Below are 27,875 nucleotides of genomic sequence, written 5' to 3' on the forward strand. Positions count from 1 at the left end.
TTGTTTGCTATATTTTTTTATTTCTTCTTTCTTTTTTATTTAAACAGATGGACCCAAGGTAGTGTAGATTAAAAGGCTCAATTATGCCAAGGCCACATAAGAAGCACACGGTACACAAGTAATTATCTTCAACCCTCATCCTTTTAACTGTGTGATTATTTCCTATTTCTGCACTTGTGCCCTTCCTTTCAGATGTACTAAATATAAGTGATGATATCTTTAACAATTACCCTCTCTATATAGGGATACAAACACAAATCAAAGTGACCACATACACTGGCCAAGTATGAAAAAAAAGTAGTTCTCCTTTCTAGCCATACCTGTAAAAGTACATAAATACATTGATTGCCTAAAGCGTGTTTTATAGATGAACTTGATCAGCCTACTTAATAAATGCCAAAAAAAAATTCTTGTAGCATGGATATGTGCAGACGTCTCTTTAAACTCCTTGCTGAAACCAGTCATTGACCATGAGATGTGATTACAACAAAGGAAGATTTCCTTCCTTACATTTTTGCTAGAGTGTTTGCTGGAAGATGCAAAGGAGATGTGATTTATTGCTTTCCCTGTACTTCAGGTGCCACTCCAGATGTAAAAAAATGTGGAAGTTTCTATTAAGCAGATAAAAATATTTATAACTAAGTCTCGGGTAGTCCAACAAGCAGCAGCAAAATTATTCAAATTATTGATGTTATCTATATGTGTGTGCTTGCAAAAATATATTTGTAACAGTTTGCTGTACACAAAGCATGATTCACCTCTTAGGCAAGAGATTATTTTCCTAGTTACATCATGAGGAGGCAGAAAAGCAGACTAAACTGAGGTGAATGAAAAGTACTTCATCACAGAAAAGTAAGGAAGTAACACTAGATGCCTTTCCTCAGTCATGAGAAGGGTATTTCCCAAGACAATCAATTCCTTTTAATTTTCTCGCTCTTCAGTTCTCCAGGAGACAAGACTTGTGCAGAATACTTCTCATTTGAAACAAGTGAGACAGCACAGTTCCCTGATGAAGTGCTTTTTGCACCACGTCTTTAGCACTGTGCTCTTAAGAGGGCTCAGGCTTGATTTATCTCCACCTGTACTGAACCTACAGTTACATCAGTGGTGGTCACACACTTACTCTACTGAAAGAGCTGCAAAAAACACTGGGCACCTCTTTTTGTGTTTAAATTCACCTGAGTGTTCGCAACCTTTGTGAAAACATGCAGAAAATAAAGAAGTATCACTGTCATTGTTATTCATCTTCCCTGGTATCTGTGGCACAGAAGCGATCAGCTTCTACTGCAGCCTGCTTTAGAGGTGCTCGTGTTCCACATGCTGAGTGTGGGTGCAAAGGGTAAAGGACGGAGAAATGACTCTGTCCTCCCCCAGTACCTGCAGGGAAAGGAAATGCTGCTACAGAGTCCCAGTTCCCCACGTGGAAGCCAGGATTGCAGTGCTATTCTACTCTAACGCCCTGCTAGCGTTGGCTATTACAAGTGAAATTTTTTTGGACATACATTTGCATGGTGCATAGCAAACACTGATTTTATTCCTGAAAACCCGTACTTGATCCCTTTGGTTCACTGTTCTCATTTTAATCAACAGAACCTCATTTAAACATGACATTTCGAGACTTGTCCCAAAGGCAAGTCAGTGCTCTACCTTAAAGAATTCACAATTGGGATATACGCTGTAGAAAGGTAAGCTTTGTCATTAAAGGAAAAACATACATTTTCATCAGTATAATTCAAATTATCAGTCAAAGTTCTTAGTTTGAGGGTGTCAGGCTATCCTGAGCTGCAACAACAGGAGATATGAATTAGTAAGTACTTAAATTTTACGTAGCCCATAGCATATTTACGAAGTTTAATCTAAGTACCTTCATCCGGGTTTATTCAACAGAAGAAATATTTTCTCAACGAGTTCCCTCAGTAAGACCTATCATACAAGCACTGCTCATTAGTGAGGCCTCTGCATACCTGAGAATACTCAAACATTAAAATACAACTACATTGCTATTATATTTTTCTAGAACATTCTGTGAGAACATAATGACTCTGCTCCAAAGCATCCCTCTCCAAATCTTTTCTCATTTCTCCTCTTCTTCTATTAACAAGATTTAATATTCTTGATAATAAGATCTGGAAAATATAGGAAGAAGCATATGATAATGCAGTTGGTCTGTTTTTCTTTAAACAGAGGACAAAGTCTGTCTACACACACTCCTATGCAATCATTGAGTTCACTATTTCTCCCCTGTATTTTTAAGTCCTTGTTAAAAAACTCAGTGAAGGGAGATAGAAGGCATTGATAAATATCAGCATTAGCAGCACTGCAACCATCTGTCACACCGAGAAAACCCAGCTGTTTATAGAGTGATGGCCAGTAGGGACTGCATGCTAGGAGCAAAACACAAATGCCTGGATCCTCCCCAACACCTCATCCAGATATTTATACAAACCTTTGTTGACCTCCCTTCCTTGCTTCTTTTCAGTGTCAGCTTCTTCTTACTAATAGCTAAGACACAGTTGTTTATAATATAGCAAAAAATTCAAGTTAATTATTTTAAAGTCTTTAAATCAAAGTACATCTGGTTTGGAATTGAGAGTCTGTCTTAAGCCCGTCTTTTAAGTATACACACACATCTGAATGGAAAAATGCCTGCACATAATAGATTTGCTGAAGAATGTGGAGTAGTACCCTTATCATTCCTGTTGGGTGTAAGTCAAGAGAGACTTGAAAAGTTCAAAAAGAAAGAAGCAAACTGTTGTTTTAAAGAGACTCCATTAGGCAGAACCTTGTTCATGACTCTCTGGGATCACTGTTTTCATTAGCAAGCTACATAAATAACAGCAAAGATATTTGTGCAGCGTTTGTTGCTCTGGTGCATGCTCCAGCTCTGCCGGAGTGCCGTCTTTTAGATGTTCAATCCAGCATTGCTGTTATCTGCTCTGTGAGTTAAAAAAAAAAAAAAAAAACCAAAACAAAAAACAACAAAACCCTGATGCAAATGGATGGAAATTTTGTGGCTGGCCAACAAAGAGGGTTTCCCAGCCAAAATCAGACAAAGGTTTTAATTTATTTAGGAAATCAAAAAGCTAAAGAGGAATGATCTTGCAATCTTTCCCTAATGCATGTAGCCCTCTTTGTGATATATAATCCCATATTTTGGCTGGACTTCACAATGGATTTAGTCTTTAAAGACTTATCGTATGAGTAAAGATTTGAATAGCAGGTCATCAATACATGACAGCATAAAATTATGGAATGTAAATGATGTGTTTGTTGGAGGCATTCACTTGAAGTTATTTTAGAGCAACTTGGACAAACTCTCGAAGAGAGGCATTCAAACAGTTTGATTTTTTCACAGAAAATCTAAGACTTGTGTGTGTTAATTTTTCTGAATCATCCACTCACCTATGCACACAGTAGTGTCATGGTCTGACAATATCCTTAAAAATGCATTTTGTACACCTGAAATGAAACTGTCTCAAAGCTTAAATAATCTGCTTTTGTAGATCAAACAAGTCAACAAGTATTTAAGTCATAAGACATGTTTGCAAATCTAAAAATTCTTTAAATCTTAATCTTTATAAAAGATAACTACATTCAGAAAAAGCAGCTGTAGAACACTCCATAACTCTACTTATTCTACTTTCTCTGAGCAAAACCTGTTCCAATTTCAGACTTCAGACTCCAATTCAATACTAGAGAGCAGACACATCTGAGAGCATAGATCAGATTACTTTTTGATTCTAAGCCTTTCTCCATTGGTAATTGTGGGCAAGACAGTTACATTTAGGCTGCTCCATAAGGCCACCAAACCTACTGAGTATCTACAAAGTGTCCTACAAAATACACACATGGCCCAATCGATTCTGACGGGACTACTGAATGGAGGTTTCACCCTAAAAGAGTGAATATAGGATATCTACTCATTGAGTATCACGCTGCTTGTGGCAAAATAGAAAAGACTCACAGGTCTGTAGACAAGCCCCAGCTGAGAAGGGTGGTGGATCTCTACCAACTACTGTCAGTTCTAACTTCCTTGCATTGTGTTACTCTTCTGCAGGCCCCTGCGGGATGCCTTCCCACAGATCACATAAGAAGTCTTGACTACAAACTTTTTAGTTCTCCAGATTCTACCTAGTTTTTTTTTCCAAAAAAGGGGCCTAAAATGACAGGTAAAACTTTTACCGTTATTTGGGAGTTAAACTTATCCTTATCTTCCAGCAAGGGAGCTCTGGAGCTGCTCCAGAGCAGGATGCCAGAGTGCAAGGCTACAGGCTCAGGGCTTGCACTACTAGGTGGCACCTACCAAGCAGGCACAAGCGAACACTGCTAATAACACCTTATTCCCCCAAAAGTGCAAAGCCATAGGTAAAGTACAGTGAACCTTCATCTGCTGCCTTTCGATTAACTGCCGAATTGTGCTTTCAGAACTCAGGAAATAAAACACTTCAGAAGACAAATGTTGTTTCAGAAAATCCCAACGCTTTTTACCAAAAACTCTGCAAAAAGCAGTGCTACTGAAAGATCTACCAATAGTCCAATGTGGACTCTCACAGGAGAATCACCACACAGCACAAGCAAGAAAAACCTTATTCTTTTCTTTTTTTTTTAAATATAATGTGCTTTTTTATAACACCCTTGGCAATAACATACTGGCAAAAGGAAAAACCACAACAAAAAGTACTAAGCAGCATGTTTAGGTACCACTGAGAGAATGGTCTGAGTCCATAAATACGACTAGTGGCTACCATGAGCCAGGCTATCCCTGTTCTGTATGAATTCTACTGTGTTCAGGATTCCAGGAATAGGAGACATATGTATGCTTTCATGCTTGAAAATTGTACCACCTACGTATACCCTACGCATGTGGTAAAAGCTATACAGAGGTGCATGTTGATTTATTTTTTTAAATACTTTCACTTGTATAGAGATATGTCACATGAATGTATAGCAGAGATGCAACATGGGACCATGCTGGCATATGGCAAATGATAACTGAATATTACAAACAACTACATAATTTGCAAGAACTGTTATAACAATGTTTTGGGGTTTTTTTTCTACTGAGATGCAGCAGCGGAATCTCGGTTACAGACAAGAGCTGCATTGTTCTAAGCAAAGCAGGAATAGGAATTCCAGTGTAAATGCCAGAAGGGTTCAAATCTAGCTCTGTAGTGGATTTACAAAGAGCTGAATGAGGTCCAGAGTCTTTTAGGATATGTCAACAAATCAAATTGAAAACACAGCCATTCCAACAAGGGATCTGTATGTACTTACATACTGCATATTGGTATACCTGCCATGTAAGATTTGGGTTTATTCAACGTAGTTAGGAAACTCTTCATTTAAGTTTTATTTGTTTTACCCTTTTGAAAAGAGCTTACTATTTTCTTTTTTTCTTTTATGGGCCACCAAATTACATGTGACCAAATGTACCTATTTAGTGAAAATGGGTTCCATTAGTATGTAATCTTATCCTCGCATTGTTTTCTTCTGAAGAAAAATAATGGAGAACAGGTGCTGATGCTTAGCATCAGGCTCCTGTTTCTAGAATTACAATCTACTGGGAGCCACCAGCAATCTCTGAAAGCTGTCATAAGTGCTCAGGAACTAGTATGATAAAGAGCACACTCAATACATTAAAGTAACTTTTTGAAAATTTAAGTAAGTGTGACAGGAGAAAACTGGCTGAATGGCACAGGGATTCTAATGTGTCCCTGCAAAGGGTCATGATTTCCTTTTGCATCCCACAATAAATAACACAAGCTGGCCTCCATTTCCACAGCAGAAATTAGACATTTAAAAATTTCAAATGGGTACCATATGTACTATAAACCTTTCTGGTTTACCTTTCGAATTAGCCACATTCACGTTATTGGAAAATATGGGATTTAAATTCTCCTAAAAGAAAATTTTAAAGCTGTTTCATTACACTTAATTATTCTTTTCTCAGCACCACAGAAAAATAACAGCGTTGATATATATTTCCTTGATGCAGTTTGAAAATCTGCTGAGGTCACAGCACACAAAGAAGTCACAAATAAGATGTTGTGAGTCACAACATCATATTTCAAATGGATATTTCTTTGTTCTACCACCCTGCTCTTACCTTTACAAGCTGGAAGAAATTTAGAAGTAATTCTCTATAAGCAAAAACTGTGTTTCTCAGTGTGTACTTGTGACTAACATGACACCAAAACAACAGAAGCTAACAGACCTATGCAAGCAAACAAGCATTATAGATGTATTTTAAAATTTGGCTCCAAAGCTGAGGAATAGTTCAAAGACAACTTGTATCTGCACGGCAAGTTTGTCTGAGATACAATTTTCAAAAGAACAAACATTGAATATTGGTTTATATCCCTAATTACAGTTCTGTGTCAGATTTGTTGAGGTACATGCTTACATGAGGAAATAGTTAATGCAGGTTTGTTTTGTGATATTACAATTCAAGAATGATAGGAATTAGAAGAAGATAAATTTATTTGCTGGGCCAGATTTTCTGTTGGTGGAAACTGGCAACTGTTTTCCCAGAAGTATGTCAAGTTGCACCAAGTTGGTAGATTCTACTTCCCATTCCAGATTTCTTCCATAGCCTGTACAAGAGCAATGTTACATTTCTTATTACCGTAGTTATTTCTTTTGGGAGATCTTAGTCAACTTGGTCTCTGCAAATTCAAATCACTTGACACTAGACTAACTTCAACAAGCTTTGGGGCAGAACTTACATATTTCAGCCATCTTCAGTCTCAGCTGTGTTAGCTTTCTTCTAAAACAGCAGGCAGTGTAATAAGATGCAATTCTATACAAATCATATTCTGATTCAACACTGCTCAGGAAGCTCTTTGACTGCTTCTGGTTTTTCTCAAAGCCTTAATGCACAGAGAATAACCTGTTCTCCAGCGAGTCCTATCTAAGATCCTCTCCACTTGAAGCCCTGGGGCTACAACAAAAGAAAATTTTAAGCTGCCCATTGCTCTGAATACATTATGGAAGGAACTCCATCTTACAGAAGGAAGACAAGTCCAGCTCACAAAACTGGGAGGGATGGCAAGACAAACCTATTAGGGAAAATGGAATGGCAAATATTCAAATATTAGTTTTCCTCGTTGGCATCATACTAACAACAATGTTTTTCCAAGATTAAAACCGTAACTGTTGTCACAGTTGTTTTTTTTTTTTTAACAAACACAAGTATTTGCACTAAAAAAATCTCTTAGTCTTTGCACCTGTAATCAGGTTGCTGAAGTAAGGGATTATGTTAAATAGTCCCATCAGATCCATTTAGAACCATATGGTTTCTGAATTTCCTTCATACAGTAAATATTTCCCATCGTTTATCAATCCTGTTAATCTGGATCCAGCTGTACTCTCTTCTAGCATGTGCATTACCAGCATTCTTGACCAAAAGAATTTTGGTGATGAGTGAACCAGAAAAAGTACACAGCCCGATCCCAGGAAAGGTTCCATCTCCAACAGACAAAATAATCCTCATTCTGTTTGTGAACTGACTAAAGCTAAACATTAGGAAACAATATTCATGAAAGTGCTCTATGCCTTTTCTAAAGAAACTTGTTCCACTATAGTTTTACTTTAATTCTGAATTCTAAACTTATAGTCAAAAGCTATTGAGAAAAGGAAATTTGCTATGATTTGAGCAGTGAATAAGATGAAATAATGGAAATTATAGTTGTGAACAACTTAGTTTTGAAGAGGCCCAATTTCTAGAAGGTTTTTTCCCCTTAAAAAGAACTGAAGATTTTGTCTTTATCAAAACTTCTCAAGAAAACATTCTTTTCTGATGTTTTTCCTTTTCCTAGTACTAGAAACTGCAAAACCAGTTCTAATAGCATTAGAGTACTGGTAAAAAAAAAACCAAAAAATAAATTACAATTTTCCTGTTTAATTGGCATAGCATAAATAGTATATACATCTATATATATGCAGATATATGTCAGATATAATGTAAAAAATAATATACGGGTCCTAACTAGGATATGCTATTACAGTGAGAAAGCCAGAGACATTCTCCTTACTATATCATGCCTAAAATTATATTCTTGGCTAAAGTCCTGGAAGGATTTTAAACATAGAAAGGCTTTAGTTGCTTTCTAAAAATCTTTTTCCACAGCCTGACTTATCACTTGATAAGTCGACTGCAAATTCACCCTCTGCTGGAGCACAAAGACTTTGATTTGGCTCTTACAAATACCGTAAACTTACAAGCATTGTATTGCTGAAATTTTGTTGTAATTCAGAGGACTTGCACAGGTGGAACAAAATCAGTGCTATTCAGAAAGAGGTTTTCCAAGTGATAATTGTTTAGAGTGATTTTTCCAATACGTGTGGCTGCTTGATGGGGCAGCAGGTTATAACACAGCATTTTAATAGGACAACTGGCCTTTAAGTCCCTACGCTCTGTTAGTAGGGACTAACATACTACTTGCTTGAATAACATACTACTACTACTACTACACTTAGCTCCATGGTAGAAATGAATACTTTACCTCATGAAAGGAGAATACAAAGGCAATAATGATGAATTTAAATAAGGAACAACTATGTTAGAACAGAAGTTAAACAGGAAATGGAATGCTTGATTTTCCTGAAAGTGTCATTTTGTGATCTACTTTTGTTGCTGTTGGGACGTAATGATTTTTTTACCATGTTTCTTCATAGAACAGATATCTTCATTTTAAAAACTGTGGGTTGCCAGATGAATCTGTCATGAATTATATAATTCTGAACTAGCTGGGAGGTGGTACACACACATAAATTGTATATATCACATGATGAATGACTTTCATGGTACAGTGATTTCAACAGTTTGTTGATAAACAATGTACTTTTTTTGCTCAGATTGCACTTCTCCATAAGCAGAACATTAGTAACTTGTGGCAACACACTGTGGACAAACTGCATCGCCCTAGATTTGACACCGTTGTTCATCCTTCTAAGTTTATAAAACCTGGATTCAATTTTCAAATGAAAGATCACTTTGCTGAACATTTATTTTTCCTGCAGAATTACTTTACCAACGTTGGTGAATTGGTGCTTTTCAACCTTGGCATTTATTTATTTAGATTTTTATTCTCTTCAAAACTTTAGTGCGAAATGTTTGTCTGCTGGAGGGGGATCATATGCTTCTGGTCTGAAGGCTGTCTAACTTCTACCTAAAAAGCCATGAGTCAGCAAATATAAGTACAGACAAGGGGGTAAGGTTAAATGATCATTAAATATCTAAATGAAATGGGAATTGCAGCCCCAGTTTCAAAAGTCTGTTAGACGAATTGAGTTCCAGCCTAATTCAGAGCCCTGGGAACTTAGATTTCTAAACACTCAAGAGTTTACTAAACTGGACTATATAATTTTGCAAGGAGATGGATGATCGAGCGTGAAAGCTGAGAAGGATGGAAAACAAATGCAGCAATAACCTGCCGATTCAAGAGCAAACACAGGTTCCCAAAGCAAATACTTTTCCTATCTGCAATAAATTGTTATATTCTTCTGCCTAGAATCTGTACAAATTGTGAATGCAGCACATTTTTTTCACTGAAGGATTAAAAAGAAAAAAACAGCTTTTTATTCCAAGAATTTTTATGGGAAAATGGAGCAGTCCCAGTGAAATCTTGCAGTTTCCACTGAATTTTTTTTCTTAAGCACGAAAAACACTCAGTAAGTTCTGATGTTTCCAGGAATTCTGGAATCACAATATTTTGTCAAAAAATGGTGTTACAAAAATAGAATATATGTTAGTATGCATCTTTTAAAAACAAATACTTACAAGGCAAGTTTAGAAAACCTGCTGCTAAGGGGAATCTTTTTCAGTATCTTTTTCAACCTGTGTAAGTTTCCTACTAAACTTTATGACATTTAACATCATTCTGTATAAATTTCATTGATGTTTTTCTTCCCTGAAAAATACTCTACCTCCCATTGTGTAAGTGTTTGGATTAAGGTTACAGTCTTTAAAGTGTTTGGAGTTCCTTAGAATATCATATAATTTTTTTTCCGAGAGAAACATTTCCACATAATGTGGAAATTCAGTCGGCATACGATGACAAATTTTGGAAAAAAATGCCATAAAAGTTTGCATAAAAAAAACACAAGCAGACCAAACAGTAGAGTAAAATCAGTAGTCTTACACTCATGGGTAAATCAAAGGAGAGTTTCTAAATTTTTTTTCAATACTAACAATATTAATTAAATTAGAGCTGGTAACTGGAGACCGCAGCTATGGGAAACAGTGAAAGGAACATAATAATTTTACACAGTACAAATTCCCACTTTTGCCTGATACAGAGGGAGATCTGGTGAAAGCAGGAAAAGCCACCTTCTCAGCACTTGTAAAGCCACGACTTTTATTTAGGCTTCCTAAAATCTCTGGTCAAATTCATTTGAAAGATAAAGTAAGAGATTTTTGGATTTGACTGTGATCCTGTGCTGCACTTTCTCCTCAGCTGTCTGTATCTATTTGTAGATGGAACCAACCAACCCTATACTGGTGGGACAGTAGTTTTCATCAAAATTGTAGCAGCTTTGGAAGGCTGTTAGACATTTCAGAAAGATGCAAGGTTGTTCTAACAGCAGAAGTTACATAATTTGCACTAGTAATGTGTTCTATAACGGCATCACTGATGTACAGGATATATTTAAAGGAGAAAAATCTCGCTTTTGTCTTCCCAAGTTGCATATTTTCATCAGCTAAGTAAACACTTCACCAAGAGGCAGGAAAAAGTATTGACTGCTTCTGCTATGAGCTCGCGAGAGACACTCACTTTGCTGTCCAGTCAAAGTTGTTGACCTTGTCTATGGCGAATGCTGCCTTCAAATATAACTGTGTGTACAGAAGGGCTGAGAGATCTGAGAAGAAAAAAGAAGGTGGGTTCTGAAGACTAATTCAGAGTCAATTAACTGAGTTATACAGAATTTATCATAGAAGCTCAGAACAAAATTGCAGGATGTATATATGAAGTTTCCATAAAGTATGAAGATACTCAGCCCTATCTATACTGATAATTTGGGATGGAATAATTTACTCACAAGCACAACATAGGTTGAAGAAATAACAAAAACCCTTCATTCTGAGTGATGAATGACTTGAAAATCTGACCCTTTGGTGAAAATATTTACTTTTCTTTGAGGAAGGCTAAAGCCCACTTGGAATTTAATCTGGCAAAGGACAGCAAGGACAGCAAAAAGGACTTCAAGCACACGAGCAGCAAAAGGAAGATTGGAGAAAATGTGAGCTCACTGCTGAATGAAGTGAGTGCCCTCGTGATGCACAGCTGGTAGAGTTGCTGAATGGCCACCTTTGCTTCAGTATTTACTGCTATGGCTGGCCATCAGGAATCCTATACTCTGGAGGAAAGAGAAAGTCTGGAGAAAGGAATAATGTCCCTTGGTTGAGGAGGATCGTCTAGACAAACTAGACACTCACAAATCCATAGGCCGCAATGGAATGCACTTACGAGTGTTGAGGGAGCTGGCATCCACTTAGGTACCTTAAGAAGTGTGGGTTAGACGAGTGGGCAATGAGATGGATTGAGAACTGGCTGGATGACAGAGCTCGGAGGGTATGTGCACAATCCAGTTGGAAGCGTGCGGCCAGTGGTGTTCCCTAGGTGTTTGTACTCAGCCTAATCTTGTTCAATGTATTCATCAATGACCTGGATGAGAGGAAAGAGTGTATCCTCAGCAAGTTTACTGATGATACAAAATTGGGAGGAGTGGCTGATCCGTCAGAAGGCTGTGCTGCCATTCAGCAAGACCTGGACAGGCTGGAAAGTCAGACGGAGAGGAACCTAATGAAGTTCAACAAAGGCAGGTGTATATTCCACCTCAAGTGGAATATAGTCCTGCATGTATACAGGTTAGACTTTGAACAGCTGGAAAACAGCTCTGCAGAGAAGAACGTGGGAGTTCTGGTAGACAACAAGTTGATGATGATCCAGCAATGTGACCTAGTGGCCAAGTAGACCAATGGTATCCTGGGATGCATTAAGAAAAGCGTGGCTAGCAGGTCGAGGGGCATTATACTCTTCCTCTACTCTGCCCTAGTGAGGCCACACCTGGAGTATTGTGTCCAGTTCTGGGCTCCCTAGTTCAAAAAGACAAGGAGCTACTGGAAAGTCCAGGAGAGGGCCACAAATATGATTAGGGGACTGGAGTATCTCTCTTATGATAGGCTGAGAGACTTGTGTCTTTATAGCCTTGAGAAAACTAAGAAGGGATCTTATCAGTGCTTACAAATACATAAGGGTATTTAAGATGTCCAGAGGATGAGGCCAGGCTCTTCTCAGTGGTGCTCAGCAACAGTATAAGTGGCAGTGGGCACAAACTGGAGCACAGAAAGTTCCACCTCAACATGAGGAAGATCTTCTTTACTGTGAGAGTAACAGAGCGCTGGAACAGGCTGCACAGGGAGTCTGTGGAATCTCCTTCTTTGTATATATTCAATACCTGCCTGGATGTGTTCCTGTGCAACTTGCTGTAGGTGAACCCACTTTAGAGGGGGCTTGGACTAGATGATCTCCAGAGGTCCCTTCCAATCCCTACAATTTTGTGATTGTGTGATTGTGTGATTCTATGAATGATCAACATATGCTTAAGTTTCCTGATAAATTGAGGCAACACGCTGGGTTATTTATGATACTGAGAAAATATAAATTGATATTGATTTATTATGTTGATAAATAATAAATTATTGATAAACTACATAAATGCATAAAAGTTGCCATAACATATCACAGCAAAGCAGTTAAGCCATTGTCCTTCTAGGTATAAATACTTCAACGAGAAAGAACATAGGCAAGTACAGAAATATTCCTTCCAGATACATTCTCCCAGGTTCAGACAACAATAGCATCATAGACAGAGGCAACAACAGCATCATAGACATATCTGAAGCTGGATGTGTTACCATTGTGTTTAGTACCTATCAGTGCAATCACATATCTCTGTCTGTCTCATCTCCATTTGAGCAGTTCCATACGACTCTCACAACATCATACGGCAATGAGCTATACAACATGAAAATCTAGTTCCTGGCTGTCTGATAATTTCACACTATCTGCTCTTGCCTCTTCTTCTAGGAAAAATATTGACTGACTGTTACCCACTCACTCTTTGTTATTTTATAGTTCACTCTCTTTTTCCCCCATGGGCATACATTTTCCAAACTGGGACACTGTGTCCTCTTTAACTTCTCCGATGTCAAAGCAGTTCTGCTGCTCTGTTCCCTGCTGTTGTCCTCCTCCACCTAATCCTGGCTGCTTCTATGTCTTTTTAATAGTTACTGAGCACCATAAAATTAGAACTAGTGTAAAATTACCTTTTGTTTTGTTCTCAGTTCCTGATATTCTGCTTGGCTTTTTATTTTAATATTCAATTTTTGTCTCTTTCTTCTGCTGCTTCACCATTAACTGATAGCTAAAGTGACTCTGACTTAGAAGTCATCACTGTGCGTGCCCAACTGCCACCACATTATGCCACGTGCATTGCTTTATACCTGTAGAAGTGGAATTTTACCTGCAAGTTTTAGTTCTCTAATGGTCACTACATTGACATTTACTGCAACTCTTTGGGGTCGATTTAAGTTGTTACTGTTCTGAATACATTTCATCAAAAACTTCTGTGCCTCACTAAAGCTCTATTACCAGTAAGTTGAACAGCATCAGTCTCTAAAAGATTTATGTGAAACTGCTTATAGTCTCCCTGCATTGTGAAAGCTGGCCATGTAGTCTTGGTATTTTTTCCTATCTACTGATTTGTTATTAGTTATTCTAATCAGTTATGAAATAGGTTATCCCTTGGCAATTCAGTTTATTTAAAGTTTTTGTACTTGAGCTATAGCTCCATTCATTCAAATATCTGAAGAGCAGTGGTAAATTACTTTGCCAGGAATGATTAAATTTGATTTTGATTTGTCATCAGCCTAGTAAGAAGGTGATGTTTTGAAACATTAACCTTCATATTATCTTTAAAAATATGATTAAGGCTGAACATTAAAGTGTTTTGTGAGGTAGGCTGGAAGGAAGAGAGAATCCTCAGCCTCATACATGTTATCAGGACAGGAAAGTGTTTAAGGTTTCTTTTGTTGTGGAAATAATTCAGGTGAAATATACTATAGAAAAAAAAACTTTAGAAGAAGAAACTGTTCACAAAATGTCTTCTAGTAGTTACCATTTAAGCTAATTTCCTGCCAGCAGGGTCTTTAGGACATAAGCAAATCAAAAGTAAAAACAGTGTGAAATTTTACTTACGAGCTGTGAAAGCATACCAGCAGAAGGACTTCCAGTGAAGCCAACAGCACCAGGAGCAGCTGAGCTTCCTGTCCTGCAGTAACAGACGTGTCACACTACTGACAGCACATGAACTGTGTTCACGGCTTATCTGCTCATGTTGTTTCAGTAGCATGGATCACCTTAGCTGAAAACCTTGCATCAACTAAGCAGCTCTTCAAAATCTTCAAGAGGAAATCAAATCCAGAAACTGAATGTCAGTCTCTGTTGAGCAATCTGTTTCCACAGAATCAGCTAAATCTGAATTAGTGAATTCCACTTCAGGTTTTGCCCCTATCGTCACTATATCCACAGTATCAGGGAAGTGACTTAGACACATCTCTGGAGAACAGCGTGGGTCCAGTGCTTCCAGAAGGCCAAAGTCAACACGTTCATGTGTCAGATATATGTGCCAGGGTAGCCATCCCAGCTGCAGAGCTCATGATGTGTCTTACTGCTTTACATGGGGTCGGGCAGGAAAAGGCTCATTAAAAAGAAATGCTACAGCTCTGGCTGCAACATCTCTGCATCCTTTTTGTCCAGTTTTACAACAAAAAGTAATTACACTGCTTTAAGATAAGAGGTTCTCTAGATGGAGATCAGAACTCATACAAAAAGACCAGAGGACTGTGTAAACAGCCTCGAAATTGATCCTATTTATAAAAAGGACCTAATTTTTGAGATGGCTTTCTACATAGAAGCATGTAGCACTTCTTGGATAACAGGCAATGAGACAGCACATTTTGCAGTGCAAGGAGACAAAGTCTGTCATTTCTGGGCAACATCACATTGCGTCTGTGGCCATATTTTTTGGTGCATCTGCAGGGAAACAGTGCTGGAGGGGAGAGAATCACATCGTTTCTTTGGGTACTGAGTTGTCACCACAAATACAGACATTGCTCTCAGTGTACCTGAAAGCTGTTCCAGAACAAGTGAAGATATCATTGCGTGACTGTTACAGAAGATAAGGGGTTTTCTTTCACTTTCCCTATCCCTGACCCTTCTGTTTTGACCCTCTAGTTGCAAAATAGACTTCAGCCATCAAATTCAAGAGTGACAACTGCACCCTAGATCTGGAACTCATACACTGTTGTTATACCTGTTTGCACAATGCATGCACTGGCTTCTACTCATCTAAAACCTTTAAAACAGACTTAAGACAGTGCTATCTTACTCTTTGTCTGTTTGTTCCTATTGGAGGGGATTTTTAGCTAGCTCACTGAGACCAGAACCTGAAAGTGTATACTCCCTCCAGCCTTGAATGGTATCTCAGCTAGCTAGGCCCATCTGTCGTATACGCCTGTGCAAACAAATTAAAGATATTCACAGTGCTAATCCCTATTACACAGAAAATCTGCAGCCTTATTGGTTATTCCTTTTGGGCTGTATATTTAAGAGGGCCTTCAAACATATTTTTCCTTAAAACAACAACATTCTTTTTTGCCTTCTTTGTTCATGGGGCTTTGTGCACTCATAAACAATTTAAGAGTTCCCTTCACACCTGCAGTGCACATGTGTGCCTCTGTTATCTATCCCCCACTGATAACTTAAAAGGACAGTGCTTAAGAAAAAGTACCATCCTTGTGACTGTAATGAACAAACGAGATCCTAATCCCAAACCTGCAGCAGTGACAGTAAGGCCAGTGACAGTGTGCCAGTGGAAGGAGGGAACCTGACCCATGAAGCTCATTAGAAATGGGCTTCCTCAAGGACCGATGAGGGCATCTAGTTTTGCTGTCTGGTACTTAAACCCTCCACAACCTCAGTTTATTGAAGTGCACCAATAGTAGACATGGCATTTTAAATTGACATCTTCTGCCTCTTATGAATTTCCATGCATGAAAGTCTTTATACATTTTACAAATATTATTTTAATAAAGCCATCTGAAATATCTGTCAGTCACAGGGCCTAATATGTTCTTCCCAGTCTGGCAAATCAGGAAAGTAACCAGGGAAAAGTTAAACATGGCACTCTGACTTTCAAGATAATGCTTCCAATCACCTGACAACCATCCCTCTTCAGTCCTCCAGCCAGTTGTTTCTTCTACATGTCCAGTGAAATCCAAAGATAGAAATAAAAAGGTCTTTCATATTGAATAATAATAATGATGCATTTTAATATATCATTTGTGTCTGTTTACCACTGTGGTTTAGATAACACTGAAATCAAGGTCTTCATATGCATATAGACAAATACATAGGCTAAGAAAGCCAAAGTCTCTACCTCTGAAACCCTAAGAAAATTTTGCACTCTTTAGCACTTTACATACTTCTGTAATACCAAAACTTAGAAGCTCTTATTTCCCACATAATGAAAGATGCTTCTTCTTTCCAATTCCAGTTACTTCTCTAGACAAATGAAGTGACAATCTTCCTTATCCTCCCTGCTGGCCCCGAGGCTGGAACAGAGACCTTGAGGGGAAGGCAAGCCGACCTGTGACTCCTTCATGGCTGGCAAACCCTGCTCAAAGATACAAGGAAGCAGCCTGCACCAACCCAGGTTTTGCTCCATCCTTCCTTAACTTCCCTGAACTCTGCATTGCTTATTTGGAAAATTTTGCCAAAAAAATCCTTCCTAATTAGCATAATCTGAGCTATGCTAAAGCTATGCTGTTACTCAAAAAACAGCTTGCTCAGAAAATGCCCCCTGGAGACTTGTTTACACAGCAGGCAGGGGATCAGCATGCATTAGCCTGCGGTGCCGTGACTTCTCTTTTCAACTGCCTCATGCTGGTTATGCTCTGCTTGCACTGACATTTCTGGCAAGGCCTCGGCCCCAGCACTGAAGTCTTAGTGGAAGAAAAACCCTAGGTTGCCCTAACCACAGGACAGTTTGGGATCGGCAAGTCTTTCCCAGCATCTTTGAGTTTAAGCACTGGTACAAAGTCTGAGAGAAATTTCCCTTGCAGAGAAAACCTTAATCTTCTGGTTAGACAACACCACAGACTACAATTTTGATACTTAATAAATTGTCACAAGATATAATACAAGTATTAACTTGGTCACTTATCCTTTTAGTAATAAAAAACAACTGAGACTGAAGTTCAGTTGCAATTTGTTGCAGCTGCTGTGGCAAGGACCCCCTCAGAAAGTAATTTCCAGAGGATTCTTCTTGTTAAAAAGCCATTCCTTGGCGAGGACTGGGATGTCTGGAAGATAGTAACAGGGACAAAACCAAGCACAGAAGTTTACAAGCATTCCTGAAGAGCATTTTAAAAACCCTGTATTTATTTAAACAATTACAAAAACATTTCGTGCAGCTAAGCAGTTTAGCCCCTCCACTAAAATACAAAGTAGACTTTTAAGCTTAACTTTTGATAGGCAGTTTACATCGTTCCCCCTAAGACAACGCAGGAAGCAGTATCAACACTTGGCTCTACCCTGGAGAACTGCGAGGAGAGGATGGCAACCTCCTGGTTTCCCGGTCCTTCCGTGTCCTCACAGAATTTCCATTCTTCAATCCTGACCCACAGCCAATCTCTCTCCCCACCACAGGATTTGGTTGAACTACTTGGTTATCAATAATATACATTGCAAATTTAGCTTTGTTGGGAGTAACTGGTACTCAGAGGGTCTGGAAGAACAACTTCCAGTCTCGCTGGGCAACCCTGTAGTGTTCGGTTCACATAGTGATGGTATGTGTTTGGATATGTGGCACCATTATTAGTACATGAATAGGTGACAAATAAAAATTTAAGACATACAAGGCTGGTAAAACTTTTGGGCCACACTAAATACATAAAACAGTCTTCACATTTGCATGGTGGTTCCCATCATCTCAGGGAGTTAATGAGCCAGTTCCTCTGCAAAGAGACTACTAATGATGGCAGACTGCCTTTAAGATCTCATTAAAGGTCATGAACTTATCATCAGATACCACAACAGCCATGCCACCTTCTCTAGCCTGCCAAATGGTCATCATATTTCCTGATATAAACACAGGAGAGCAGCCACCTTTTCTTCCCTTTTGCTTTTTCCACTATTATTCCTTCATGTAACTCACCCCACACGGTCTTTCTCTATGTGAAAGCTGTGTGTTAAGTATTTAATCACAATTTGTAACTCTTCTTTAGTGAGGAATACCATTGTCCTACCTAAATTTAAAAGAGGAAATGGCCATTTGACATGTTCTTCTTTCCTCCCACTTGAAGAATGACAGGCCAGATAATGTTTTGAAAAGAAAGTAGGCATCCATCCCATACTCCTCCTACCAAAGAGAAGCAGGAGACTCACAGATCAATCTCTGTGCCTCACACAACCAAATGTCCCACAAGGTAGAGAGAAACAGAAACTTTTCTCTTTTTTAAGATAGACACCAGGATCCTGAGTCTCCCAAGAAGTTCACAATGGATCAGGTGGGAGGTAGGTTCTGCTTTCTCATTTTCAAGCCAAACCAGAAGAAACAAATAAATACAGCAAGTTGTGCAGTCTGTACTAGCCCTGCCAGCTCAGACTGACAGAAGCTTCATTTGGCCATTTTTCACCCAGCTCATACTGAAGACACACTTAAGATAAACTGCCAAGCCCAAGGCTCCCTAGCACCATCTCTTGCCTGCTGCTCTATCTTATAATGGACAGAGATTTTTCTCCTTTTAAACCCATGCTGCATAAAAACTCACCCTGAACAGAGACTGTATAAGCCAAACCACCTCTGCGTTATACTCCACATGAACACACCCACGGTAAGAAAATCAGGTAAAGCACTCCAACACACCTGTAAATCTAGCCATAAGGGCATGTGGAAGGTGGATATTTCCTTAAAACTCGCAGCATTGGGAAGCCCAAAATCTATTTTCAGTTGTGAATTCAGAAAGCAACAGCTTTTAAGATGGAACCGAAGTCCCAACAAAACACAGGCCTTAGATTTCTAAGTCTTCTTTAGAGCTGATATGAGTGTTTGACACTGGCCATCCAGAGTACAGTGGCTGTACTTCATGAAACACTAGAGTTTTACTGTTAAAAAAAATATACCAAAAGTAGTGAAGTCATATAAAAGCAAAAATGTTAGATACAAGGTGGTATCATGTCTGTCAGTACCATTTTTTTTTGGCGGTCTAAATCATTCTGATACTTCTGAAAATGGCTCAAACTAATTTAATGCCAACAAGATTATTTAGCTTAGCATATTGCAATTATGTTAGTGGTTTTACAGTTTTCTTCTTCCAGAGATCTTGTTTTACAGCAAATTATGCAGCTTTAGCATCTTCGCAGGCTATTAAGAAGAAGTGCACCATTTTCTGTAGCAATACACTGCAAAAGTAACAATTGTGGAAAATATTCTGCTCTGTGCAGAAGGAAAACTTAAGAAGATTTTGCCCCATCAGATGCATTAATCTCCCTGATGCTGTCTAGTTAAGAATGAGATTCCAAGAATAAGTTTCCTGCTGCAATATAAACATATTCTATTTGCAAGTCCTTTTAAAAGATTTCCACTTTAGCCATTTCAGACTTGCAGGGTAGAGATCTCACTGACAGCAAGTCACTGCTTCACTCAACACAAGCTGCCAAAATGTATAGAACTGAACCCTGTCCTCTCATTCACTGGACCAATAAATATGCTTTTAAAAGCATGCACACCCAGCTTCACACTTACATGATGCACAGGGAATGAGGCAGAGGGCTTGCAGAGTGAAGCAACACCTCATTTCCGAGCATGTGCAGAACAGTCCACCTTCATTTATTGCTAAAAATGCTAAACCGGTGCCATTTGCAGTACATATGTGCAACATGCATGTCTCCAAGATTCATTACTGTGCATATGAAAATTCAATCATATCAAAGCTTAGCTTAAAGAAAGTCCCAAAGGGATGAATTTTGTGCTTATGTGCTTTGAGGGAGGGGGAGAAACAACAACTCAACCTTTATCTTCTGTAGCATTGTCCCAGCCTTTCCTTTAGTAAGAACAAAATAGCTACTAAATGAGAGAATGCCACATTCCCACTGTGTGTTTATATCCATTCATTTTCATAACTCAAGTTCTGTTTGTGTGAGCACAAATGTATAAATCACAGATGTACTTACGGCATTCTATAGTAAAAGATTCTGCAATGAGCTTGGAAGTACCACAAATTCACCTGTTTTCACATTTTATTGCAATTTGAAAATTGCTTTGTGTTCATAAAGTTTTCCATTAAAATAAATATGCCCTTCAACAGGGATGTCAGTGCACATCCTATATTTGATCAAAAAAAAAAGAAGAGATGAATATTCATGTTCTCTAATGAAAATAAAGACTTTTACAAGCAAATTTAATTTTAAAACAGAGACAAACTTTCTGATCTTCTTGACTTTTGTATGGGCCTTTCACATCCAAGGATATGAAGCTCATAGAAGCTGATTTCAACCTAAAGGTACCGGAAATACAGCCTAGAACATGACACTGAAACACAAAGTTTTCCAAAGAATTATCCTCAGTTCTCTCTCAAACAACAAAAAAAACCCCAACAACTCAAACCCTAAACACACTTGGAGATCTACTGATGCAGGAGAAGCAGAGAGGTGGCTTCAGTTTTTCTCCCCTGTTTCTGTAGCGTCATACAAACTTCAGGTCCTCAGATCTGTTATAAATGCCTAACAACTGCAATGCCAACACCGACACAAAACTCCTCAGCACTGCAGCAGGTCGTGCTGACAAGCCACATACCAACAATGGGCCAAGTCAAGGCTGCTGGCTCCAACTCTGGCCCACTGCACTCTGATTCTTGCCAGCCATGACCAGCATGTGCATGTGGGGGTAGGACGAGCTTGGTAGGGACTTCTGAAATCCAGAGTGGGAGGGCAAGGTCTCTGCTTTGAAGGTGTTCTCCAAATTAACATTTTTACATATATACATAAAACTTGTTTGGACAAAGTTTTAAAACAAAACCCAAAGAGGAAAGAATTGCCTGAAGAACAAACAGAAACAGGAGCTTTGTGGGACTCTTCCTTTGTGGAGTTAAATTCCTCCTGAACACAATTTCCAGGGTGGAGCATTTGTAAGTACAACTGTAAAAAGACTAAGGACAAACCATGAGATATGGAGTGCTTTCAAGATACATCCGGTGCTGGTATAATTGAAATAAAAATTAAACTTATGCTACATTTGCATCTGCACAGCATCAGTTAACCAAACATAAAGAGTTAATCAGACTCATTTTTCTGAGGGCAAAATGTAGCCATTCTTTATCATCTTTTGTGTTGTCCTTAGACTTTCACAGACTTGCCAGACAGAAACCAGCTCTTCCTAAGTATTTGCACACCTGATAGCACATCAGAGTCCTGGAAGATTTCTAGGCATTTTTGTAAAATTTAAAGGATATAGTTGTAATCAAGACACTTTATCAGAGCTTTTGCTCTACATTGTGTAGTCGTATAAACAACAAACTGAAGGGGATACCAAGAATGACCCAGGAAGGAGATAAAACTCTGCATCCCAATTTTGCAATCAAGAAATAAAGCACTCGGCTATGTAGCAAGGCTGCTGCCAGTAAACCAGTATGTCTCCCAGATTCCTAACAGTAAACAGCAAGAGCAAAGAATACATTCTCTGGTGACTTCTGCAGATTTAGCAATTCTTTATTTATTTAAAAAAAAATAGTTGTTGCTGTATGTAATATCTAGGTATTGTAATTAATTGTTAATCCCATGAAGAAATCATTTATACCATCCTGGTTAGTAGCTACGCAAGATATTGTGGTTACATTTTTGGTGTCTTCAGTACATTTTATTGTAACATTCTCAGGGCAGTCAATTACTACATCTCATGCTGTTTTACTTGCGAAAAAGTATCATCCAAGCATTTTCTGGCAAGTTCTCGAGGGTAACTAAGTCCATGTATGCCCATGCACTGATAGGTATGAGATCAGTGTCAACTTAGCCATTGCATTAATGCCTTTTTGGTTTGGCTTCTGTGGTCTCAAGCATTTCAGCTCAAGCTGTGATAGACTTAAAAAAAAAAAAAAAAAAAAAAAAAATCCCACATTTTTTTAAAAATTAAACAGAGTGTATTTGGAATACAGAGCCTTAGCTGATATTGGTCTATCATGCCTCTGAATTGTTAAAACTCATTCAAGCTTTTCACTCACTCCTCCCTCCATCTTCCAGACCTCATTATCTCTTATTCAGCCCCACCGTTGTGCTGATCCCCTCTCTTGGCCATCCCAGTTCGTCCCTCTGTTGGTGCTGCTCCTGTTGTGAGCATGGGGGAAGCTTGGGAGACAGTCCCAGTGGGAAGCACAAACTTAGCCAGCTACACAGCATCACAGGAAATGAGAGACACATCTTGCTGGAGGAAAAAAAGGTGAAAGAATGGCTTGTGGCCAGGGCTTAGAAAGGGTAGAAGGTAATAGTGCCCTATAAAGAAGGGAAGCGACTGGAAATAAAGTTTGGTAGGTCTGAGCCTATCAGATTATTAACAGTGGTTGAGTGTAAAGGAGTGCAAACCCCAGCACTGACAGAGGGAACAAGGGTCAGAGCAGAGTAGGGACTATAACCCAGAGGGGCAGGAAAGTTGAAAGCTGTTGAAGTGAATTAAAGAGGCTTCAGAGACATAATACAGAAATCTATGGAGTGGCTATGCCTACCAATCAGTTACGATGTGCAGGATTTTTCCTTTCAAGTTGAATTCATATAGTTCAGCGAGACCGTTCACAAGAGAGAATTTGCTCTAACTTGGTGAAAGTTGTATCTAACATGCAGAAAAATTAATCCACCGTCATTGCTACCCCGGTCTTTTTAATTTGTTACTCTAATCACTGTGTTGTCTATATTTAGAGAAAATATATGTCCAGAAAAATTTCCTAGAAAGGCTACAATGCTGGTGTGCTAGCTGTTCCTAGAAGCCGCTTCTCTAAATCAAGTTTTGAAGGGAAATTGATCGCAGACAGTGTATAGTACTCACACTCCCTCAAAAGAAAGTTAACCTAACATGCACTGTACAGTCCTACTTCTGAGCATATTTTCCCTTGTGCAAATGCTGTAGACACTTTCCAATTTTCTGTGAAATTGGGAAAACATTAACAGTTTGCAGAAAGGGTAAAATGGGAGAGACAGTGAAGAACAGCAAAGACAGTGAAATCTCACCGATTTAACATGTCAGTGCTTTTCATTCTCTGCTGATTGATGAGAAGCTCAACATCAGCCGGCAGTGTGCACTTGCAGCCCAGAAGGCCAACTGTATCCTGGGCGGCATCAAAAGAAGCGTGGCCAGCGGCGGGGGGGAAGGGATTCTGCCCCTCTATTCCTCTCTTGTGAGACCTCATCTAGAGTATTGTGTCCAGTTCTGGAATCCTCAGCAGAAGAAGGATATGGAGCTTTTGGAATGGGTCCAGAGGGGAACTACAAAGATGATCAGAGGGCTGGAGCACCTCCTGTACAATGACAGGCTGAGAGAGTTGGGGTTGTTCATCCTGGAGAAGAGAAGACTCCGAGGAGACTTCCAGTACCTGAAGGCGACTACAAGAAAGGTGGGGAGCGACTTATTACAAGGGCATGTAGTGATAGGACTAGGGGCAATGGATACAAATTGGAGAGGGGCAGATTTAGACTAGACATAAGGAGGAATTTCTTCACTATGAGAGTGCTGAGGCACCGGCACAAGTTGCACAGAGAAGTTGTGGATGCCCCATCCCTGGTGGTGTTCAAGTCCAGCTCGGATGGGCCCTCGGGTACCCTGACCTAGTGGAAGGTGGCCCTGTCCATGGCAGGGGGATTGGAACTAGATGATCCTTATGGTCCCTTCCAAACTGTCTTATGATTCTGTGATTTACTGCTGATTAATGATTCCCAAGTTGCTCCTCATCTGGAGAGTTAACATAACTGAAAATGTTACATTAACATAGTAAGAAATGTTCTGAAAGCATGTAGTCCTACCAAGCTGAATAAGTAAATATGTTGCTGCCTGATAGTCCTTTCATCAGTCTCGGGGAGAGTTCTAATTTGCATTATGTGTATCTGCAGACAGTTGAATGTGCATCTCAGAGATGTCACAACTGCAACAGCAAAATTCCATTAGCTTTTCTTTAAGCTGCAGGTCCTTGGTTTTCACTAAAACTATTTCATAGTTGTAAACAAGACACTCAAGTCACCTTTTAATGTTACAAGATATAAAAGGTGCTGCTCCTTTGACACAATATAAATTTCACTCACGCAACAGATTGTTGTAGAGAGAAAAGCATAGGCCTGTTCTTTTAGAAAACGGCATGCAAAACTTCAGCACAAACACCTATAATCTAAACAAATCATGTACTAACTGATTAAGGGAGTACTTTAAAAAAAATATGTAAATGCCATGTCTGAATTGTTTGAGATGTGTGATGCAACTGTTAAAAACCACAGCAGCCTAGCCACCCTGCAACTGGAAGTACCGGCAGCCAAAGATAAAACATTATCACAAAAGTACTATCTTTTTTTTGGTTTTATTTTTCTGTGTCTTCTTTTTACTACAATTTTGCGTTAATTGTGTTACTTCAGACAAGTGACTGAAAGAAACATTTACAATTATTGGTAGCAAATCTGGGTTATTTTCATGGACTATATTGGCATGAGACCGTGCAGGAGCTGGGGATGGGATAAGTCCCAGGGAAAGAGTGAAACCATCAATGACAACCTTCTGCTGGAGGTCAGGCTTTGCTCCCTGGAAGCCAAATTCACAGAAATTCAGGGGTCTTTGCTTGTGCTACAAACAGGACACCTTAACATGCTTGCCACCTCTTCTGTCAGTACGGATATTTATACAGTGTTGTCTCTGACTTGAAGTGCACCGTGTGAGTTCACACCAGTGAGAATGTCCCCCGGCAAACAATTCAGGTTGGCAAGTATGTGGCAAATCTTGCCAATATGATCAGTGAACACTGCAACTTGTTTTCCAGAAATTGGGCGAATTCCAATATAATCATTCTCAACTTTGCATTGAATACACATTGAAGTTCTAAGGATATTATTCATAGGTAAAGGTAGCAAGACTTCCCCAAGAGGCAAAAATGATGAATTGTGTTTGGGGCTGGACAGTGCAGCCCCACAAATACCTGCATTAAAACTCATGACACTGAGATAACATTCAGTGAAGAAAAGGTCCTACATACTGACTGTGAATACACAGAAAACAGAAGAATACCCAAGGAGAGCATATAAGAATACATATCATGCTCCTGTATTTCCTCAAGGTGATTTAACATAGTAATTATTACAATGTGCACTAGGAAAGAACACAGTTCTTCAGTAATATGAAACTTCAGTAGAGCATCTGTTACTAAACTTTGCTCAGAGGTAAGGAGAGGCAACCAAATTCTGGCTAAATTATAAAACAATAGAGTGGCTAGGGAAAGAAAGCTTGGAGGATTTTAAAAACAAATTTCTCACATGCAAAGCCAAAACTACCCTACTGTTATTACGCCAGCACACAAAACTAAATGATAATATTAATTTATTAGAAAGCTGATTTGCCACACCAGCAAATTCTGTGGATTGCCTGAATTTGTAGCTTCTCTGCTGCTTTATGGAAAATGTAGGCAAGATATAGACCCTTCAGGCATTAAGTATTTTGCCTTTTTAGTGCTGAATGTTGGCAGCTGCCTTGCTGCTACACTGTTTGTTGCTTATGAAAAGCAGCTGTATTTGAGGTACTAGTAATACCCAGTAGTATAAAATATATATTTTCTGAAACAGTTTGCCTCCTTCAACACCACAATGCACAACATTCATACCATCCATGTTGAGACTTGATAGGGAAGTACTGATGGCTTAAAATGCTGCTCTACAGTTTACCACAAAGATAGCTGAATGAAGATAATTTTCTATCAGACTTCGGAGATTCCAAGCAGGACAGAGGAGAAAGAAGACTGCATAAGCAAGTCAGCAATCTTTTTTCATAAATTTTCTATAATCTTTTTTTCCCTTCTTACACTGAAACTTTGTATTCAGGGCTGTTAGTCCCTGGTTATCTCAACTGGACATAACCAAAAAAACTTTCACAACCACTGGAGTGTATTCTGAATAAGAAACCTAGAATTTATTTTCTGTCATATTAAGCAAATAAATATGCCTTAAACTATTACACTAGGATAGCATGCTTTTTCATTCTCACCATGGAGAAAGATGTCAGAGATCAGCTTGCTAGGTGTAAGTTTTAAAACCAAGTTTGTTTCATCACTGTTTTCGCTTCATGCCCAATTTTTCCTCACCTATTCAAATTCAATTCATTTAGTGTCTGGGAATTGTCAAGAAAATTCTTCCTTTTCTTCTAGTAGCTTTTTGAAGGATTTAAAAAAAGAAATGCTGAAGATTATATATTTCTTTTAGATTACTCTTTCTTCCACCAGTTTTTAATCCTACAAAGAAAAATGAAAGGTTTTAAACCTTTCAACTGCCACTTGCACAGTTCTTAACACCAATTATGAGACTATATTACGCCAGACAACTCCAATGAAGTAAATTAAATAATTAAGCAGAGTAAAGCTTTGAAAACAATGTAAAGGGAGGACTAACAATTATTTGCATATAGCGTGCAGACAGACAGACACTTGAGCAATGAATCAATGTCCTACCTCTCCTTGTCGGTGGTAGCGCTTGGAAGGTTTTCCCATCTGCTCTAGCATTTTGCCCTTCTTACTGCTAGCAAGCATCAATCCCTGGTGGATGCCTGCAGATCTGTTGGTTGCCTGAGTTGGAGCCTCCCCCATCAGGGTGGACTTGATGGAGTTCACCTTGGAGCTGGAGCTGTCTAGCTGGGAGCTCTCCACGATCAGGACCGCGGCTAGTAAGAGGAGACAGCAGGAGCACTTATTCCACATCAGCACGATCATCTCCCCTCCCCCCAAAAGGATTTTCTTTTTTTTTTCTTTTTCTTTTTTTTTTTGAAGTCAAAGAAAACAAAAGAGAGATAGAAAAAAAAATCTTTTAAAAAATATCTCCTGAAGTTGTTAACAATGTAACAGATTTCAATGCCACACACTCAAGGAGCTGCTGTTCTGAGAGACACGGGAGGAGAAAAATAACTAAAAAACTAAAAAAAAAAATAGGAAGAAACCGTGTCAAGTCTACAGGCACTGAGTAACTATCATCAGGTCTGTGAAGTCACAGCTTTTTCTTCCAGGTCCTTGAGAAGTCCTGGCAAGTCTTTAGTGACTAAGAGCAATAAGCTACGAGGCAACTGCGCCCAGGGCAGCTTCCCACCAGTGCAGTCAACAGCACATTTGCTCAAGCTTCAGAGGAAGAGTGAGCGAGTTACTTCCCCCCACTCCTCCTCTCTCGCTGCACAAGCCAGCAGAGAGGAAACTCAAACCAGATCCAATCCAAGCAGCACCGGCAAAAGCTGGGCTTAGTTTTCTTTCACCCTCTCTCTCCCCCTCTCTTTACAATTTATTCTCCTCCTCCTTTTTCTGTCTTTTGCCTCAGCCTCTGCAGTCAGCGGGAGTGAAAGCGCTTGGTCTCCTCCTCCTCCAGTCCCACTGGTGCAGGGCGAGGGGCTCTGTGGGCAGGACGGGGGAGGCTTTGGCTGCCCCCCAGGACACAGGCAGAGGGGCAGGACCCCTGTGTTGCTGCCCCTCGCGCTCGGGGGTCTCTGGTGACTTCTCGTTGCCCCCCTCACTACCGCAGCAGCCGGCAGTGGTTGTCCCTGCC

General features: G+C 39.3%; 1 protein-coding gene across 1 annotated transcript in view; it reads right to left on the reverse strand.

The window, feature by feature from the left end:
* DKK2 (dickkopf WNT signaling pathway inhibitor 2) overlaps positions 1-27,618 on the reverse strand; it is a 45,411-nt gene extending 17,793 nt beyond the window's left edge. Inside the window, exon 1 of the mRNA XM_009564991.2 lies at positions 26,801-27,618. Coding sequence (XP_009563286.1) covers positions 26,801-27,058 — 258 coding nt within the window. The 5' untranslated portion in view covers positions 27,059-27,618. The remainder of the gene's footprint in view (positions 1-26,800) is intronic.
* Between the last annotated feature and the right edge of the window lie 257 nt (positions 27,619-27,875).

Source organism: Cuculus canorus, chromosome 4 (assembly GCF_017976375.1).
Source record: "Cuculus canorus isolate bCucCan1 chromosome 4, bCucCan1.pri, whole genome shotgun sequence".
Classification (NCBI taxonomy): domain Eukaryota; kingdom Metazoa; phylum Chordata; class Aves; order Cuculiformes; family Cuculidae; genus Cuculus; species Cuculus canorus.